This window comes from Pleurodeles waltl, chromosome 1_2 (genome assembly GCF_031143425.1).
Source record: "Pleurodeles waltl isolate 20211129_DDA chromosome 1_2, aPleWal1.hap1.20221129, whole genome shotgun sequence".
Taxonomy (NCBI): domain Eukaryota; kingdom Metazoa; phylum Chordata; class Amphibia; order Caudata; family Salamandridae; genus Pleurodeles; species Pleurodeles waltl.
Genome location: NC_090437.1, coordinates 326,506,284 through 326,525,142, shown reverse-complemented (window position 1 = coordinate 326,525,142; position 18,859 = coordinate 326,506,284). Strand labels below are relative to the sequence as shown.

Genomic DNA, 18,859 nt, shown 5'->3' with positions numbered 1-18,859 from the left:
TTCTGGCAGTGGCGTACCCAAGGCCTTCTGTTTTTTCTTATGTGAGGGTGCAGGGGCAGACATACTCACATGCTGGCCAATTGTGACGGGTAGCTCTTCCTCAGATTCTTGCTCTGACTCTGAATCTCAGACTGAGACCACTGTCTTCTACGTCGAAATGTTCTCCACTCTTCGACGCCATTTCGAGCCTTCTTGCTCTTCTGTCTCTTAGAGTCTTTTTCGATCAGAAGGATCGACAGGCCTCGCAGTTTTCCTCCTGATGGTCTTGAGAAAGGCAGAGGTTGCAAACCAGATGCTGGTCTGTGTATGGGTACTTCACGTGGCACCGAGGGCAGAATCTGAATGGAGTTCGATCCATGAAGCTCTCCACGCGGTAGCCCGAATAGGTCAGAGTTGGGCGTGCGCGTACCGAAGGGTGAACAAAGTTGCTTCCCGACAGTACTGCTGTGTCGATGGAAGATTATTAACCCGATCAATACAATACACACACACAAACAAAAATGGGCATGGGGGTTAACGTGCCATTTGTAAAACAAAATAACTGAGTATCTTTAACACAAAGCCTAGATGGTAAGCAGTATATAACACACACATATATGAAATTAGTATAAATATTTTACACACACACACACACACACAGACACACACATATATTTATACACGAATACGCACACGAACATGGTTAGAAAAAATATTTGTCATTTAAGGTGCAATGTAAGCATACCATGATGTAAAACATCGCAATGTAGAGGTAATCACAATGTGATTATCACAATATGATTATCACAATGTAATCTACTGCAATGTACTTACGTGTGATGCAACAGCTGACATTCAATCACAGATACCCCAAAACAAAAATATGGGTAATTAATTCCTTTTCTGGTGCCAACAAAAAGATCACAGTCAGGAACTAAATATTAATTTCATAGACGTAGAATGGTACAGTAATTGTTATAAAACATCTGCTTAAGGACAAGGGGCTGCAGACATATTTTAAACAACAGAGAAATATAAGTACCTGTAATTCCAAACCATGATCCCATGCTGCTGATGTTCCTATTGTCATAATTTTTGCAAAACGCCTCTACCTGTTCTATAAAAATATTTCCTTGACTAAGGTAAAAAGATATTCTAAGAACGACATTGAAAGAAAGGGTAAAGGTTAGATAATGCTCAATGATCTTGATACTGAGGGCTGGACTGACAGCTGAGCTGAATGAACTTGGAGCTTATATTCTTGGTTGCTCTTGGCTATCAAGCATCTACTGTTAATCTCAATCATGATTATAAGTTCTGTCATTATCCTAATCAAGTTTATGTTGCCTGGTTCTCAGGCTGACAAAATTTAATGCCCATCGAGCCGTCCCACAGAAACATAATGAAATTCATGGCACTGAAAAGTGAGGGCAGAAAACCTATTTTGAAGAGACAGCACACCACAGTGCTACAATATTCTTGAACGGATTCAAGTTAGGTATATTACCACTGTAAGATTAGCTGACAAGATGGAATAGGCACGACTAAGCTTCTCCTCCCTGTCCTTTCTGTGAGGAGACTGTTTTACATCTGTTGTCGATGTAGCTTCCGATTGCCACTTTTCAGAAAATTGGGCCTCAGAGCACTCAATTCGATAATTTTGATATGTCATCTAGGGACTACTTGTCTCTTGCAGTATCTAGACAGAATTTGTTTTCATGCATGAGGCATGAAAAATTATTAAGTTAGACATATGTTGGTTTTAAACAATGTAGTATGTTTGCCATATGCATTATGACTTGCAATTACATGTTCTTATCGTTTTATTCATTCAGCAAATTTTAATGGGTTAAAACGATTATGCTAAACAATTTTCGATCATGATATGATTGTAAAAATGCTACCAAATTACTTATGCATATTTAATATACTGTTTCATGAGTTTTCTTTTCCCTAAAATAAATAGATGTGATTGACTGGCATGCAGAGGACAGAAATTGATCAAGAATTGTTTGGAAATAAGGGGAAGATGTCAGTGTTAGTCCTACATCCCCAATGAAAAGCTACCTCAAGCATCATCTGGAGGACAAGCTTTAAACTTGCCCTTCCTGCTCTTACCTTGTTTCTGTCTGCCTCCCCGCCACAATATGAGAATTGAGGGTTGCCCAGTCCAGTTAAGACTAGCCTCACCTATGGCTTCTGTTGCAGAAATCCCAAGACAAGCACGAAGGCTAGGATATTTTCAACTATGTCGTAGGCCTTTGAATGTGGGTCTTCAAAGTGTGCCCTCAATTTGGGAGATTATTTCCTGAACATACTCAAAGGCTTGTCCATCGAGAATTAGTGGTTTCCACATTTTTTTTAAATCACCTTCAAGTGTGTATTTTTTTATTTAGGAAACTAATATTCACTACTTTTACTCTCATCTACACGAGCGAAGCTGGAGAGTTTATATTTTGTGGAGACTTTCTGGGCATAATGGCACTATACAGCTGAAGAACACTGAGGCCAAAGCAAATCCTGATCGGGGTGCTCACTTTGCTTTATACCTGAACCACTATTATAGCTTGTGGGATAACAGGTACCCTACCACTGTCTGACCACAATATTCTCAGGTGATAAAACTGGCTGGCAACACTGGTGCAGACAAACACTGCACTTCATGATGGATCTGGGTGGGATGGGGGAAGAGACATGTGGCATTACTACACTGTCACCTTTCAGTCATCTGAATGATGAGATTGTTGAACACGGGTTAAAAACCACAATAGGCAGTGTCATTATAGTGCCTAATTACCACCAAGGATCACACTCAAATTAGGTTGCAAAGTATTCTATAAACATTCATAAATGTAGCAAAACAGGCAGATTTTTACAACTTCATCCAAAACAGAGATTAGCTTGTAGGTTACCAGAAAGAACATCAGGAAAAGGAAAGATGATTTGATCACATTTCCTTATACAGCGTGTCACTGTGGACACTTTAGAAGTAATCAGACCACGTTTCAATAAATAGCCACATGCTGTTATATTGGTATAATCGGTTCCACAGGTTTAGAAAATATGAGTGTGCTATAATGATGACTAACAGTGAATGCACATTGGTAAGTTATAAGCAATTAACCATTCTGGAGAGTGAAGTATTTAAATGTTTTACCTGACATCATGTGTAGGTACCATTTCCTGTGTAACAGCTGCATCAGGCACCTGATATTTATTGTCTCTGTACTCATCCAGATGTGCTCCTGGCACATAGGTGATGCTGTAATTAAAATGAAGCACATCAATAAACACATTTATATATAAAGACTGAAAAGGGTTTGCATTAAATTAATATCCCGTTAGCCATGTACCACTCCCAGTAAAATTGAGACTGACCTGCTGGCCAATGTTTGGGAAAACAAAGACTAAGGGGCTCATTTGGAGACTGATGACCAGTCTGCCAGATCATCAGAGTCACTGGCTACTCTCCCCAGGTGGAGAAGTGCCTGAAGGCATAGATCTCAGTGCCCTCAGGTAAGTCGCTTCCCCGCCGTTGCAGCTCCACCTGCCCAGGACCCTGCCACTTGTGTGTAGGTCTTAGACTCTACCTTTGCGCTTTGCATCTGATTTGCCTTCTTCTCTCCTGTTGCCTTTTTTCTCTCCTGTTGCCTTTTTCTCTCCTGTTGCCTTTTTCTCTCCTGTTGCTTTTATCTCTCCTGTTGTGCTCTGCCTCTGATTTTCCTCTTCTCTCCTGTTACGCTCTCCCGCCTCCCGCCTCCTGCTTTCCCGCCGCTGCCCCCGTGCGGCCCCGCCCCCCGCTCCCATTCGTTGTCCTCCCTCCCACCTCCCGCCTCCCAGCTGACCCGTCCTCCCCCCCCCCCCCCCTTCCCTCTTATGGCGGCCGCTGTGCCAGCGCCAGAACCCCTGGCCCCCACCGCACTCAAAACACCCGTCTAAGATATGACGTCGCCTCCCTCAATGCCCTCAACCCCGGACGTACAGCCACCTGCCACCAAGCCAGCCCTAAACGCACTCACGGACCCTTCACCTGTCAAGCCTGCCAGTACACATTCTACCGGCACTCGCACCAACAACCACCTCAAGTGCATCCTTCTCAACACACACTCCGTCCACAAGCACGCCATCGAACTATGGGACCTCCTGGACACAACAGCACCAGACGTCGCCTTCATCACAGAAACCTGGATGAACGCCTCCTCGGCTTAGCCATCCCCGACGGCTACAAGATCGCCCGGAAGGACCACGCCAACCAAATCGGGGGAGGAATCGCCATCATCTACAAGAACTCCATCAACATCACAACCACCACCGAAGACACCCCCCTTGCCACCGAACACATACACTTCCAGATCCACACCCACCCCAGAACCACCCTCAGAGGAACTCTCGTCTATAGGCCCCCGGGCCCACGTGCCCTATTCAGCGAATCCATCACCGACTTCATCAGCCCGCACGCCCTAGCCTCACCAGACTACATCCTCCTCGGGGACCTGAACTTCCACCTGGAGAAAAACAACGACAACAACACCGCCACCCTGCTCGCCAACCTCACCAAGCTCGGACTCAAGCAACTAGTGAACACCCCCACCCACACCGCTGGCCACACGCTCGACCCCATCTTTTCCGCCAGCAACCACATATCCTTCAGCCACTCCTCTGAACTACACTGGACCGACCACAGATGCGTCCACTTCACCTTCAAACGGGAGACCCACCACCATTGCACACAACAAATCCCCCGCAGACCCTGGAGCAAATTCTCCGCAGAGCAGCTCCTCTCAACTCTGAACCAAAACCAACCAGCCATCACCACCGACGCCAACAACGCAGCCCTCAGCCTCACACAATGGATCACCAACTGTGCCGACAACCTCGCCCCACTTAAAAGCCACCCAAGAGGGACCAACATCAGGAAACCCCTGTGGTTCACGTACGCCCTCAAAGAATCCAAGAAATCCTGCCGTACCCTCGAAAAAACCTGGCGCAGAGAACACACCGCAGAAAACATGTCAGCCCTCAAGATCGCCACCCATGAACACCACCAGCTGATCCGCTCCACCAAAAGGGCATCTTTCAAAGAGAGACTTGACAACAACACCCACAACAGCAAAGAACTCTTCAACATCGTCAAAGAGCTCTCCAACCCCAGCGCCAACACCATCACGCCCTCACAAGAACTCTGCAACTCCCTCGCTACTTTCTTCCATCAAAAGATCGCTGACCTACACGACAGCTTCGGACCCCAGACCCCGCCGTCCACCACTGAACCAACAGCCCCCGCCACTACCCTCAACGCCTGGACCCCCATCAGCTCCGAAGAGACCAGAATCACCATCCACTCCGGTTCCCCCTCGGACCCGTGCCCCCATCACATCTTCAACAAAGCCGACTCCATCATTGCCCCCTATCTCCAGAGCATCATCAACAGCTTGTTCGCATCTGCCACCTTCCCCGAGAGCTGGAAACACGTGGAAGTCAGCGCTCTCCTGAAAAAACCCACGGCTGACCCCAACGACCTGAAGAACTTCCGCCCCATCTCTCTTCTCCCCTTCCCGGCCAAGGTCATCGAGAAGTCCGTCAACAAGCAACTGACCAACTTTCTTGAAGCTAACAACCTGCTCGACCCTTCCCAATCTGGTTTTCGTGCCAACCACAGCACGGAAACCGCCCTCATCGCAGTCACCGACGACATTAGAACTCTGATGGACAACAGAGAAACAACCGCCCTCATCCTCCTGGACCTCTCGGCTGCCTTCGACACCGTATGCCATCGCACCCTAATAACCTGCCTCCGCTCCACTGGAATCCTAGACTGGATCATCTCGTTCCTCTCGGACCGAACCCAAAGAGTCTACCTCCCGCCCTTCCGCTCAGAACCCACCGAGATCATCTGCGGCGTACCGCAAGGCTCTTCACTCAGCCCTACCCTCTTCAATATCTACATGAGCCCCCTCGCCAACATCGCTCGCAAACACAACATCAACATCCTCTCCTACGCCGACGACACCCAGCTGATACTCTCCCTCACCAAAGACCCAACCACCGCCAAAACTAACCTACAGGAAGGAATGAAAGACGTCGTGGAATGGATGAAGCTCAGCCGCCTGAAGCTGAACTCAGACAAGACGGAGGTCCTCATCCTCGGACATTCCCCGTCCGCCTGGGACGACTCCTGGTGGCCCACAGCTCTGGGCACCGCACCAACCCCAACAGACCACGCATGCAACCTCGGATTCATCCTGGACCCCCTCCTCACTATGACCACGCAAGTCAACGCTGTCTCATCTTCATGCTTCCACACCCTTCGCATGCTCCGAAAAATCTTACGATGGATCCCCGCCGAAACCAGTAAAACAGTTACCCACGCCCTCGTCACAAGCCGCCTGGACTACAGAAACACCCTATATGCAGGAACCACCGCAAAGCTACAGAAACATCTTCAACGCATACAGAACGCCTCCGCACGCCTCATCCTCGACATACCGCGCCACAGCCACATATCCGCCCACCTGAAACACCTGCACTGGCTCCCCGTCAACAAAAGGATCACCTTCAGGCTCCTCACCCACGCACACAAAGCCCTCCACAACATGGGCCCCGAATACCTCAACGGACGCCTCTCGTTCTACACGCCCACCCGTCAGCTTCGCTCAGCCAGCCTCGCCCTCGCCACCGTCCCACGTATCTGCAGGACCACCGCTGGAGGTAAATCCTTCTCCTACCTGGCAGCCAAAACATGGAACTCCCTCCCCGTCCACCTAAGAACTACCCAGGACCACCTCGCCTTCAGGAAGCACCTCAAGACATGGCTTTTTGAGCAGCAGTAACCCTCCCCCCCTCCCTAGCGCCTTGAGACCCTTGCGGGTGAGTAGCGCGCTCTATAAATGCATTGATTGATTGATTGATTGTGGGAGCTTCACTTAAGACATCTTTTGCAGAGTGGGTCTCTTGATTGATGCACCTGCTCGGCAAAGTAAACTGATTTAGGAAAAAATACTCCCAAATTGTCATTAAAAAACAATTAATGTGTGTAGGAGATGTTGTGTTTCTTCCCTTCGTGGGACTGCCATGCCTCGCACTGGTGGGCCCAGGTAGGAAAAACAAGTGACGATTTTCTCAGCATAAACCGAGTGGGACTATCACTGTGACACTGCGGCTCGGATGTGTACAGGCAGCCAGGTCTGAACTTTACACTATAGAATCCAGCTGTGGCTCGATCAGAGTAACGCTAGAGTTTACGCTGACTCTAAAAAGAGCAGGGGAACTACAACGTCGACATGAGAGGACCACAGCCTATTTGAGCCAGTGTTCCCACTCTGCCAGACTGAAAATTACTCCCAAAAGTGTATCGACCTGTGTATCACCGAATCATACTTATATATAGCCTTCTCGCTCTTCGTCCTCTAACATCAAACAGTAATGAAAGCCAGTGGCATTTGATAGAGAATTAGAAAGAGGTGTCTAAGTTATAACAATTGAGCACAAAAACATTACCATACCTATACTTAAAATATCTGAGATGCCCGCATTAATGTTTTGAAGACATATGGTGATGGTCAGAGTATGTGTATCGTTTTATTTACTACTCTAATCCTTGAAACTGACATATTGGGTCCACCACACTCTTAAAAATATTGTCAGTTTGTAGAAGTGTGCATTAATATGTCATTTTCTTAAAACTCAAATAACGTACGGCATTAAGTCTCACTGCAAACACTGTCAGAATGTACTCATTGTATTCTTTCTTCTCAGTAAGCTTGGTTTAATGGCTAATAGAAAGTACGCCTGGAGCCTTGAAACATGACATCTTCTGCTCAAATAGCACTTCAGTGATCATTTACATTTAGTATGTCTGGTGACTCGCCAGCCCATGGGGTTTGCGGAGACTCCACCTCAGCTCTCCCGCCATATCCATTTGTTCTTTGAGGATGGAGTCAAATGATTTTGTATTGTTGGATACAATTATTTTTATAGTGTTATAGTTTTCTCACAAGCGTACCCTTTGGTGAATGCAGGTATTTTATGAACTACAATAGTGAACCAAACAATAAATGTTAAGTCTCGTCTATGAGAGCATGAGATTTCTGTTGTCTTAGATTACCACGTTTTTTTCTCATATAGTCCTGCCTCCACAGCCATTCCAACCCAAACTATGACTAACTGCACAATTTATTATACACTACTTTTTAGCACGAGGATGACTCATTCAACAAGCTTCTTAGAAGGATCAAAACACATCAGTTGGCTATCACATTGATGGATTGTCTGGACACAACAATATATAACAGAGTTGACTGTCATGATAGACAGAATACTATAAGTGTAAAAATGCATTGACATTCTAAGATTTACCACTTTTTATGCTTGTATTTTCAAAATGGCATCAAGCTGGAAAATGGAGGATTTAAAGATCTACATTTACGTTAAACTTGTGTGGTGGGATTTGTCTGTAATAAGAAATAGGACATCATTGTTGGTTTTAAACAATTGCAAAAAAAAACTTATTATGAATACAAGGAAAATAATACTGGCATGCTTCCTCTTGCTGCCTAGCTGCACTTCTCAGACACTTACTTTAATATTTTACTCAGTCTCATGGACATATATGGGTGCTGAAAATTCAGTTGTTTGCTGGTCACACACTGGCAGGTACTACATGTTAATATCCACAGGTCACAAAAGAGATACGTACACTTCTAGCTAGGGCAGCTACGTTTTGCTTTCCAAATTAAAAAACTATGTTCTGATGCTTTGTTTCTGGGTCTCTAGCATTTTAAAGTTAAATTGCCATCTCCTGTGACACTGCTTTGACAGTAATCTATTACCGTCATTGGTAGGAACAGACCAAATGATAACCCAGATACCAGTTCATTTTTTACATCATTTCAGCCCCATACAAAACACATAGTGCAAGCAGAATGTGTGCGCTCTACACCACCCAAGAAATATTGCAGATATTTCTAACAGTGATTGTATGTGAAATACAACTTTTACGTAAATAGTCAAAGTTAGAACATGAAAATAGCTCAATGACGCAAAGTCTACTTTTCTGAGCTTTCACTCATAAGTAGGAAGGCTACCAACGTCTCCCCAAAGCATTTATCATATACTAGTGACAACAGTGATGCGTGTGTATGAGCAAGACATCACGATCACCCATAACTCTATTTCCAAAACAAAGCATATTTCTTAAATTTGCCGAAGTGCTTGACAGTACAGGACTCTTTAAGAAGGGAAAAGAAAATAAATAATTTGGGAAAATGCAATTAAAATGCTATTCAAGCGGATGTGAAAAATTACAACCGCCCATCAGTGAATTTAATCATTCAACACAGCTGTTTGCAACTCCATGACCACCTACAGAAGTGCTCTGGGAACCAGCCAAAATGTATGATGTCTCGACTAACAAGAATATCTTTCTCAACCCACCACCTGGATTTTCTGACTGCCTTCCAAGGAAGAAATTAGATAAACAACCTGCCTTTACAATATCTATATTTGAGGATTACTTTCTCTTGCTATTGTTGATTACACGCTTTAATGTGCAAATGTAGAATTTGAAAAAAAAAAAACACAAATCATTGTTTGGAATTTTAAAATCAGGTTTTGGTTTTATGCTTCGCTTTAAACTCATCGCTCACTGAACTGATGCAGAATATACAAGACACATGTATGAATCTGCAAACTGCTTAAATTAACTTGTAGATCAAGGACTCTCTCATTCCATGACAGTTTCAACTGTGCTAGGTGCATGGTTAAAATATTTGATCATGAGGAAGGTAGCATGTTTATTTTAATTGCTGTGGTTGTATAGTGTATATTAGGGACGATGCGCAAATAGGAAAAACTGCCATCCTGCTACACCAAAAGGAAATCACCTTCTCACAAGCAGAGGCACCGTAAACCCCCTGCTTTAACAGCAACAGGTGGGTGGGGTTTTGATGGACCCCTGCAACTCGGCAGTCAAAGGTTCATAATTAACGTGAACGGGTAAGAAGGCGCATGAGTGAAAGGATGGATGAAATGGCGGATGGGAAGGTGGATGAAAGGGTAGACGCAAAAATGATTGGATGAATGAGTGAAAGGATGGTTGACTAAAAGGAAGGAAGGATGAATGGATGAATGGATAAACGAATGGATGTGTGAAAGGATGGATGGATGGTTAGAGAAAGGGCGGATCGATGGATGAGTGAGAGGATGGACGAGAGAAAGGGTAAATAGAGGGATGGAGCAAAGGGCTGGATAGATTGAAAGGCTGGATGGACAGGTTGAAAGGATGGATGGATGTGAGTGAATTGGTAATAAGATGGGCGAGGGAAAAGGTTGACTGATGGATGCATGGATGAATTAGTGAAAAGGATGGATATAAGGATGAGTGTGTGAAACGGTGAATGGATGGATGAGTGAAAGGATGGATGAATGTGTGAGTGAAAGGATGAATGAGTGAGTGAAAGGATAGATCGATGAGTGAAAGGGTAAACGGATGGATCACTTAGTGGCTGGATGGATGAGTGGACTGGTTGGATTGATGGATGAGTGGACTTTTGAATGGGTGAGTGAAAGAATCGGTGTAAGGATGGATGAGTGAAAGGATGGATGAGTGAAAGAATGGATAGATGAATGAAAGGTAGGCTAGATGGATGGTTGGGTGAAAGGGTAGACGGACAATGAGTGAAAGGGTGACTGGATGGATGAATGAATGAGTAAAAGGACAGGCTGATGGTTGAGTGAGTGAAAGGACGGATGGTTGGATGAGTGAAATGGCAACTGGATTGATGGATGGATGGATACCTGAGTTAAAGGGTGGGTAGCTGAGTGAAAGGATGGATGGATGGATGAGTGAAAGGGAGAATGGATGGATGTATGAATTAAAAGGATAGACAGATCAGTGAAAGGGTGGATAGGTGAGCAAAAAGATGGATGGATGGCTGAAGGGATGGATGGATGAAATGGAGATGGGCAAGAGAGAGGATGGATGACAGTGAAAGGATGGATATGTCTGCTGGATAGGTTTAAAGAAAGATGGATAGGGTTGGATATGGATGGGCGGACGGAGGGACCGAATGGTGACAGACAATGTTGGATGAAATACTGAACGGATGGCAAAATGTAAGGATAAAATGGTGGCTATCAATGGGTGGATGTAAGGATGAAAAGATGTATGGATAGATGCTTGAATGGAAGCCACTCCCCACCTCTTCTGGGGAGGGGCTAATTACTTGCTTCACTTGTTTGGTGCCATAATAGCTGTGGTTCAAAGAGGGAGGTATTTCATTTTCTGGCTACTCCCTTGTAACATTGACAGTGTCGTGCAGGCTATTACTAGTTACCATACTGTAGTTTATAAATAAATAAAAATCTGTACTAAAGTAAGTCAATATTAATCGCGATAATTCTGACTCTTAAAAAGTTAAAATGTATTGCAAAAAAAGTTAAAGACTGTTGAAACTGAACATTGTCAAAAGTTTTCGGATTCCTTCAAAATGAAAGTGTGCAAATGATATGAGATATTATTTTTACTGAGAGCAACTGATGAATAGAACCTATTAATTACAGAATATTCATGGACACCTGTATTTGTAAACAAAATATAAACCGTAAATAAATTAAGGCAACATACATCGGTCGAAGGAATTGACTCTTTATCAAATCGTAGACAGAGGAGAACGAGAGGCGAGAGAGAGATAGTGAGTGTGTTAGCGGGTGTGTTATTTATTTACCTGAAACCCAAAGGTTAGAGTTTCATTTTAGTTAGGTTCAGGCTTCCCAAACATATAACATCCTAGCTAACCCAGTTACCTTCTCGACCCAATCTGTTTGCTTTGTTGAACCACCCTCATGCCAGCCTTTCACCACTGACAGCTTCCCAACAACTCTCGGTCTGCTGTAATATATGCCACATTCAGCCTAAGTGAGAAATGCCTGATGGGATGAGCCTTCAGCATTCATTGTGGCTCCTGCCAAGGCTAGCCACTCTCCACTTTATTATTTGTACTTTGTATGGAACCCTATTTACAACATCCCGGCAGAAATCGATTGATTCCTTATGCTATTTTTAATAGTATTGAACTGAAAATAAGCGCATACGTTGACTATACTGCAATTTACTCTACTGATCCCTTGTTGCAATGGACTAGATTACAACTGAGGGCGAGTGGTTGGGGGCTGGCTGATTCTGGTTACACGCTTAACCTGTCTTAAACACATTTTTTTAAACATTTTTTTAAATCTGTCTTTCCAGTTCCAGAGATAGGCACTACTGCTACGTACCTTGGGGCAGTGGCGTAGCGTGGGGGGTGCAGGGAGGGCCGGCCGCACCGGGCGCAACATCTTGGAAGAGACTAAATCCACGGGTTAGGGGGCGCAAATTACTTGCCTTGCCCCGGGTTAGGGGACGCAAATTACTTGCCTTGCCCCGGGTGCTGACAACCCACGCTACGCCACTGCCTTGGGGTTAAGCTCTGTGCCAACACAAATCCGATTTTTTCATTGAATTATGAGCCCCTTTTTAGGTTGGTCATTGCGAAGTTGCAGTCTTGGAACCGCCTACCAATCAGAATTTTTGGACAAGGTAATGGTGTCAAAATGAACATTTTACCTAAATGTCTCGACTTTTTCCGGGCAATCCCATTACAGTTCCGGATCACTTTTTTAGGCATCTCATAGGAGCGATAAGCAGCTTCTTCAGATGGTATAGGAGGGCCAGAAAGGGCTATTAGCCTTTTAAAACTCACACCTAGCTGCCTCTCCCGGACTTTAAACTATATATGTTTGGGCTTCGCATTAAAAATATTCTTACCCTTCATGAGCCAGAGAGCTACGCTCAGGGGGATAAAATGTCCGTGGGCAGGATTTTAAGTCTGATCTGAGTAGTATTTTAAGTAGGTACGGTTTAAGATAATTTGGGACGATTTTCGAATATCAGGGGAAATCTGCACCCAAAATTCTTTACAGGTTTACCAACTCACTTACACCATTGTGGGGAAACCCTATTTTTTCCATCTATCTTCCACAATTCAGAGTGCAGCAGCTGGGTTAAACAGTACATCAAGACTGTGGGTCACATTTTTTATTATGATGGGGTTTATGCTTCTTCTACTCTGCAAATACTCTATGGTCTTCTCCAGCAGTCCCTTTTTAAATATTTACAAATCTGAGATTTTTTTCTACATAATCTGGTATTAATTGCCGGGGACAAGGATAAGGCTATCCTGATTTACTTTTACATTATAGATGGCAAGCCTTCAATTAAAACTCTTTATTGAATCTTGACCATAAGTATGGCAGAAGAGAGACCTACGCTAGCCACTACATGGGGTGTAACGCTTGGTCAGGATATTTCGGTTGATGAAATCATGATTGCTTTTGATTATATAAATTGGTTGGTCTGCTCAGTCAGCTTGAAATTGCAGGCAATTTTGAACACTGTGCATGCTATACTATACCCCAAACAGAATATGCAAATGGTGGATAGGAACAGCTCATACCATAAGACGTATTGTCCTAAATGTGGTTAACATGCAGCTGATATCATTCATATGTTTGCAGAATGACCTGCACTCAAAATGGTTTGGTCTGGTGTGGTACAATTATTAGCTTTTCATCTGAATTATGGCTTGAGAGGTCCATTAAGGACATTATGTTGGCTTACAAGCCTGATATCAACTCCAGATTAACCTCTCTGGTAGCAAATGCGATCACTAGCCAGTTTATGCATTGCCAGAGCATGGGTACAGCCTATTCCTCCTACAGCTTTTGAATGGAGGTCATTGTTTTTACAGGTTTAAGAATTTTAAGTTTGCTGTTCTTAAGGCCCCAAGGCCTGAACGCGGTTACATAATGTCTGGGTCAATCTATTCTTATGAGGCCTAGAATCAGGTATCTTTTGACTTTATTTGTTCTTTTTTTCTATTTGTATTTGTGCTGATCTATTTTTTTTTATATCTTTACTTCTTTGCATATTAGCCACTACTCTGCACAAAGATTTATGTTTTAATTCTGTGTGCCTATCTTGGTTATATTATTGTGCATATGACTGACCGATTACAACAACTTTAATAAAAAATATTTTTCAAAAAAAGAAAAAGTATTATTGTGTATTTATGCAAGCTTTGTTTGCCTGATGACTAGGTTATATCTTCTAGGAAAGACGAGCTAATTACTTCATGATTTTGCTGTGAGTACAATATAGGTACAGACTCCAAACCAAAATCGCCTCGACAAAAGTGTTAGAACAAGCCTCACAAGCAACAGACTTGAATTGAATGGACCGCAGAGGTGTGCATGAAATGGAAGCTTATCTTGCTGGGATAGCACTCCCTAGCCTTATGCCCACTGGGAAAAGACCAGAGTAGTCAGTCTGGCCCTGCATCACTCATGTGTATGTGTCATGATAAGTTAGTCAGTGATGTAACCATTGAATTGATTTCTACTATCTAGATGTGAGTAAACTGGAAATGACTGAATCATTTTCTGAGAAAGGCAAAAACATTAGGATTCTAACCAGGGCTTGGCTGATAATGACTACTACTGGGTATTACTCTGGTCGATTTCCTCATCAGTGCTTGTTTGTGGGCTGCTCAAGGGCTAGCAGTCAGAAAGGCTGCTACCAGTTAAACATTTCTCCACAGCGTAGGTTTTGATGCGCTGAGTTTAGGTAGAAACTAGGTGCCAGCAATTATATGACTCCCTTTGCATGAAACTCGGGTATTAATAAGATTCTTTTTGATCTTCTGTTACAATAATTTTATGGCGTTTAGATGGTACACTAGTGAATATGTCTTTGTGAGGCAAGGCCTCTTTAAGACACAGTTAGCCCCACTTTTTGCCTGATGTTTGATGTAGCCTAGGAATTGCAGTGCCCAGGGCCCCTGCTAACCAAAGTCCCTGGGCTAGAGCTCTTTTCCTAAAACTGTTGAGCTGCAGTGGCACAACTGGATACACCCTTAGCTGCCACTATAAGTCACTAGTAAAAGGGTAGTTAGGTACCCAGGGAATGGGGTACTATGGGTAGGCCCCTGAGGGTAACAGCACTGATTGTGTAACCCTCTAAGGCATTGCAGGCTGAGTGTCCTGGTGCAAACCTAAATCACAAACTTGGCATGGTACACTGCCTGTGTGCCCTGTCCACCATGCATTTACTATGGGTAAGACACCCCTCTGGCAGGCCTTACAGCCCTAAGGCAGGGTGCACCATAATATATGTGAAGGCATACCTGCATGAGCAATATGCCTCCACTGTGCCCTTGCCAAACCTGGGACATAGTGTGTGAACAGAGCAGCCATTTTAATTCATGTGCTGGACACTGGTCGACACAAGTTTCTCACTTGCATGATGACCACTCTGACCCTGGGTTATTTGGTATCAAACAACTCATAATGATAAATACAAACGGGTACCAGTATTGGATTTATCCCTAAATGTAACCAAGGGTCACGTAGTTGTGCACCCTGCAAAAGCTAAACCACCCTGGCATGGTTGCTGACTGGCTATATCCAGCCTGCCACCTCCAGACATCCAATCTACAAACCCTGGGGAAGAGCCCTGTCACCCTGGTTTGTAAAACAATGCCCTTCCTGAGTGGAGGAGCTAACACCCCCTTCTCAGGAATGTGCTCTGCCCTGGCAGCGAGCTGTAAAAGGAGCAAAGGCAGGAAACCCCACAAAGGGTAGGAGGAGTGGCCCCATCTGGAATGCACCACCCCTAATGTGTTGCTTGCGAGGTGGACACTCCATTTCATTTTCCTCCATCTTAGATGGAAGGAAAATAGCAAATCAAGAATAGGGAAGTGACCCTTACCACAGGAAGTGGTCCCTATAGTGGGTGTAGCCACCCAAAGGAAAGTGACCCACTGGACACTACCAGGAATCCCCTAAAACACCCACTAAACTAAGTATTTAGTGGGCATCCCTAGACCAAGAAATCAGATTCAAATGACACAAAGAAGATCCATGGCACAAGAACTGTCGACCTGCTGCACACAGAAAAGGCACCAAACCCTGCCTGCTGCAACCAGAACCCGACAATCACTACTGAGGATCTGCTGGACAACTGGACTGACCTCAAGAAACCCTGAGGACTTCCAGGCTTCACCAATCGCCTAAGAACTCCCTCCAGAGGTACCACTCGACAAACAAGAAGCAACCAGCAACCCAGTGAGGGTCACATCACTGACCGGTCGCTAACTCCCGAACCAGAAGTCACAACCAGACCTGACGACACACCAACGACCACAAGGACAAACCGCGCAAGTGTGTGAAGTTTGGTGGCCCTGGGCCCTCCACTGGCCGAATCGTACCAATACCCTTGGGTACTAGTCAGCTGATGTCGGACACCTAGAAAACCATTCTGCCCGAGACTGAAAAAACCAGGAGGAAGCCTTAGTCAAGGGACTTCAGGAATACCCCGGACCTCCCACCAGAATGCCCCCGTTGTCCGATAAGCTACCCTTAAATTGGCTTACCTCCAAATCCCAAGGGCATCTTTGCGTACAGATACCGGCTCACCAATTTGCTCTGCACACGGCCGCACTGTGCCCTGCAACGAAAAACCTGCTGTGCCATAAGGGTCCCTCGCCCCTTGCGACCTCGACACTCTAAGGGGACGCCAAGGAACCACCTCTAAACTTACCTGCACAGACCTTTTACAAGTGGTCCCCCGCAGTGGGCCGGCTCCAGCTCCAGAGACTTTTCCCCACTGCTCCTGCCAGAACCAGGAGCCGCCCGAACTTCTCCAGCTGGCACAGTGGGCCGACCTACGACTTCGGCCAACATGATAAAAGAAGAACGTGGTACAGCAATGGTATGATTTTATATGCATTTTTAAAGGTGACCTTCCATTGATTCCTATGGTGAGCAATTACACACAAAAAGTCTATTTTTGTTAAAATCAAAAAATCCATATCTCCAAAAGTACTAAACCAATTTTGATAAGCTTGGTCTTAAAAATTATATAAAATTTGAAGAATGTCTATAAATTGGTCTTGAGGTATTCATTTGAATAAGTGAGTTGTAAGATTGATACTGTGAGTACAACAAATGCTTTGCACTTCTCCAAGATTGGCCTAACGGCTCGACCAAGCTACCCCAAAAATTAGAGCATTTAGTGTTCTAGTTTTACCTCTGTAAACCAATGTGTGGTTGCTTGGACCCCCTGCACAGTGTGCATAGCTTTGTATGCTACATAGAGAGCCAGCCTTCTACAGTTTTTAAATGAATTCCCCACTGGTGAAAACACACGTAGGCATTATGCATCTGACGTGTCACGTTAAGTTAAGCTTCCAGCTGTGTTTCTACGTGCATGCTGACAACGAGACAGTTCTATCACAGCTTTCAAACACCTGCTTTCCAAGCATTGATAGTGAGAGACATACTTGATACTTTGTAACCTAAGGAGGTAAGCGCAATTGAGCTCTTAGTCCGCATGCCTTCTTTCTTTTCACGTTTCTAAGTATGACGCGCATGATAGTTAATGTGCAGCAGTTTTCACCTTTTTTCTAGAGCCTTGACACTTTAAATAAAATAGAGGCCGGTGTAGTGAATCCTAGTTTGTTTTAAAGGGAAACAGGAGTTAGCTTAGCCTTTGGCTTGCAGACTCGTGCCCCTGACACCTAGTGAATTTTACCCTACTTAGCTTGCTCTGTTTTAGCACATTTATTTAATTAAATCTTTTAAGATGGCTGCCTTGTTTTTACTCAGGCCCATGTTTTAGTTTGGCATTATCAGTGCCACCGCGCTAAAGGGTCAATATTAAGCGACAAAGAAAAACAAACTGTAGGTGTTCACATTAGGTACTTTCCCTTGTCACGCCTTCGAGGGAATTGTTTATATAAATTACCATCCCAAGCGTGTTTTGTTATATATTGTTTGGGAACAGACCTACGTCAGGAGTCCCAGCAGATCTGTATAAATACTCCTCACTTAAACGGATAGCCAGAGGGATTCCGACCAGATGGCATCGCTGCTATCATTGCTGCAAGTCACTTTGACGCTGACCCAGTCTTCGTGTCCCTATGGAGTCTGAGCTAGAGACCTCATTCCAAGGTAACGAGGGTTGGGGGCTCTTCTCATGGACATGGCATTGGCAGATTAGGTTTATCACACCTATAGATTAGGTACATGACACTAGGGTAGTAGGACAGAGTTCGTATCTAATGTCACTTCATGATATTGCAAGATGGTGAGGGTCTTTGTATTTATGACTCTTGTCTTTACCATTCTGTTCCTTGCACTGTTCATTATCCTAATCATTGAGGCACATGCAACTTATAGCAGATTGCAGTTTTGTTAAATAAAACCTATTGAAACCTTACTGCATCTTCTTCATTGCCTGTGTTTGATTGAGACATGTTGTTCATGTGAGAAAGGGGTAATCTCTGTTTAACCACAACACTCCCTGAGATGTCACGCTCGAGTCCATGCGTAAAGGCTGCCACAAATCACCTTTTACTGTTTGGGTTTTTGGTGAAGTGCTGCTTGTGAGCCAGGAGGATTGATGCGCCAGTTGCAACTTGTTGTAGGACTGGCATAGTCACCTACAAACATAAGTACTGTCATCCTTAAACCAGCAGTCTTGCCTAGAGCAAGAGTCAAACTATGACATGGCGCCACCAACAATGGTGTTTAGGCAATAATTTACAGATACCCGACTATCACTGTCTCACATACTTCAGGTACCCCAAGTACCATTATAAGGAGAAGTACGTGGTCTTGGGGAAGATCCTCCTCAGCTGAAGAGGGACTACCTAATTAGGATGTAGGTTGTTTGAGCTCAAACTTATAAAAGGACTTTACTCCCCATCTGTTTTACCCATTTTACAATATGGCTAACACCATAGACATTTCTGAGAATGCTAGACAAGCATTAATATTATAACTA

At 44.4% G+C, this 18,859-nt stretch overlaps 1 protein-coding gene across 12 annotated transcripts in view; it reads right to left on the bottom strand.

Moving 5' to 3' along the window:
* Positions 1-18,859, bottom strand: part of MPDZ (multiple PDZ domain crumbs cell polarity complex component) — a 1,044,214-nt gene that overhangs the window by 501,707 nt on the left and 523,648 nt on the right. For all 12 annotated transcript variants that reach the window (XM_069238948.1, XM_069238974.1, XM_069239000.1 and 9 more), the window contains one exon: positions 3,137-3,241. In XM_069238948.1, the coding sequence (XP_069095049.1) occupies positions 3,137-3,241 (105 nt within the window). The remainder of the gene's footprint in view (positions 1-3,136; positions 3,242-18,859) is intronic.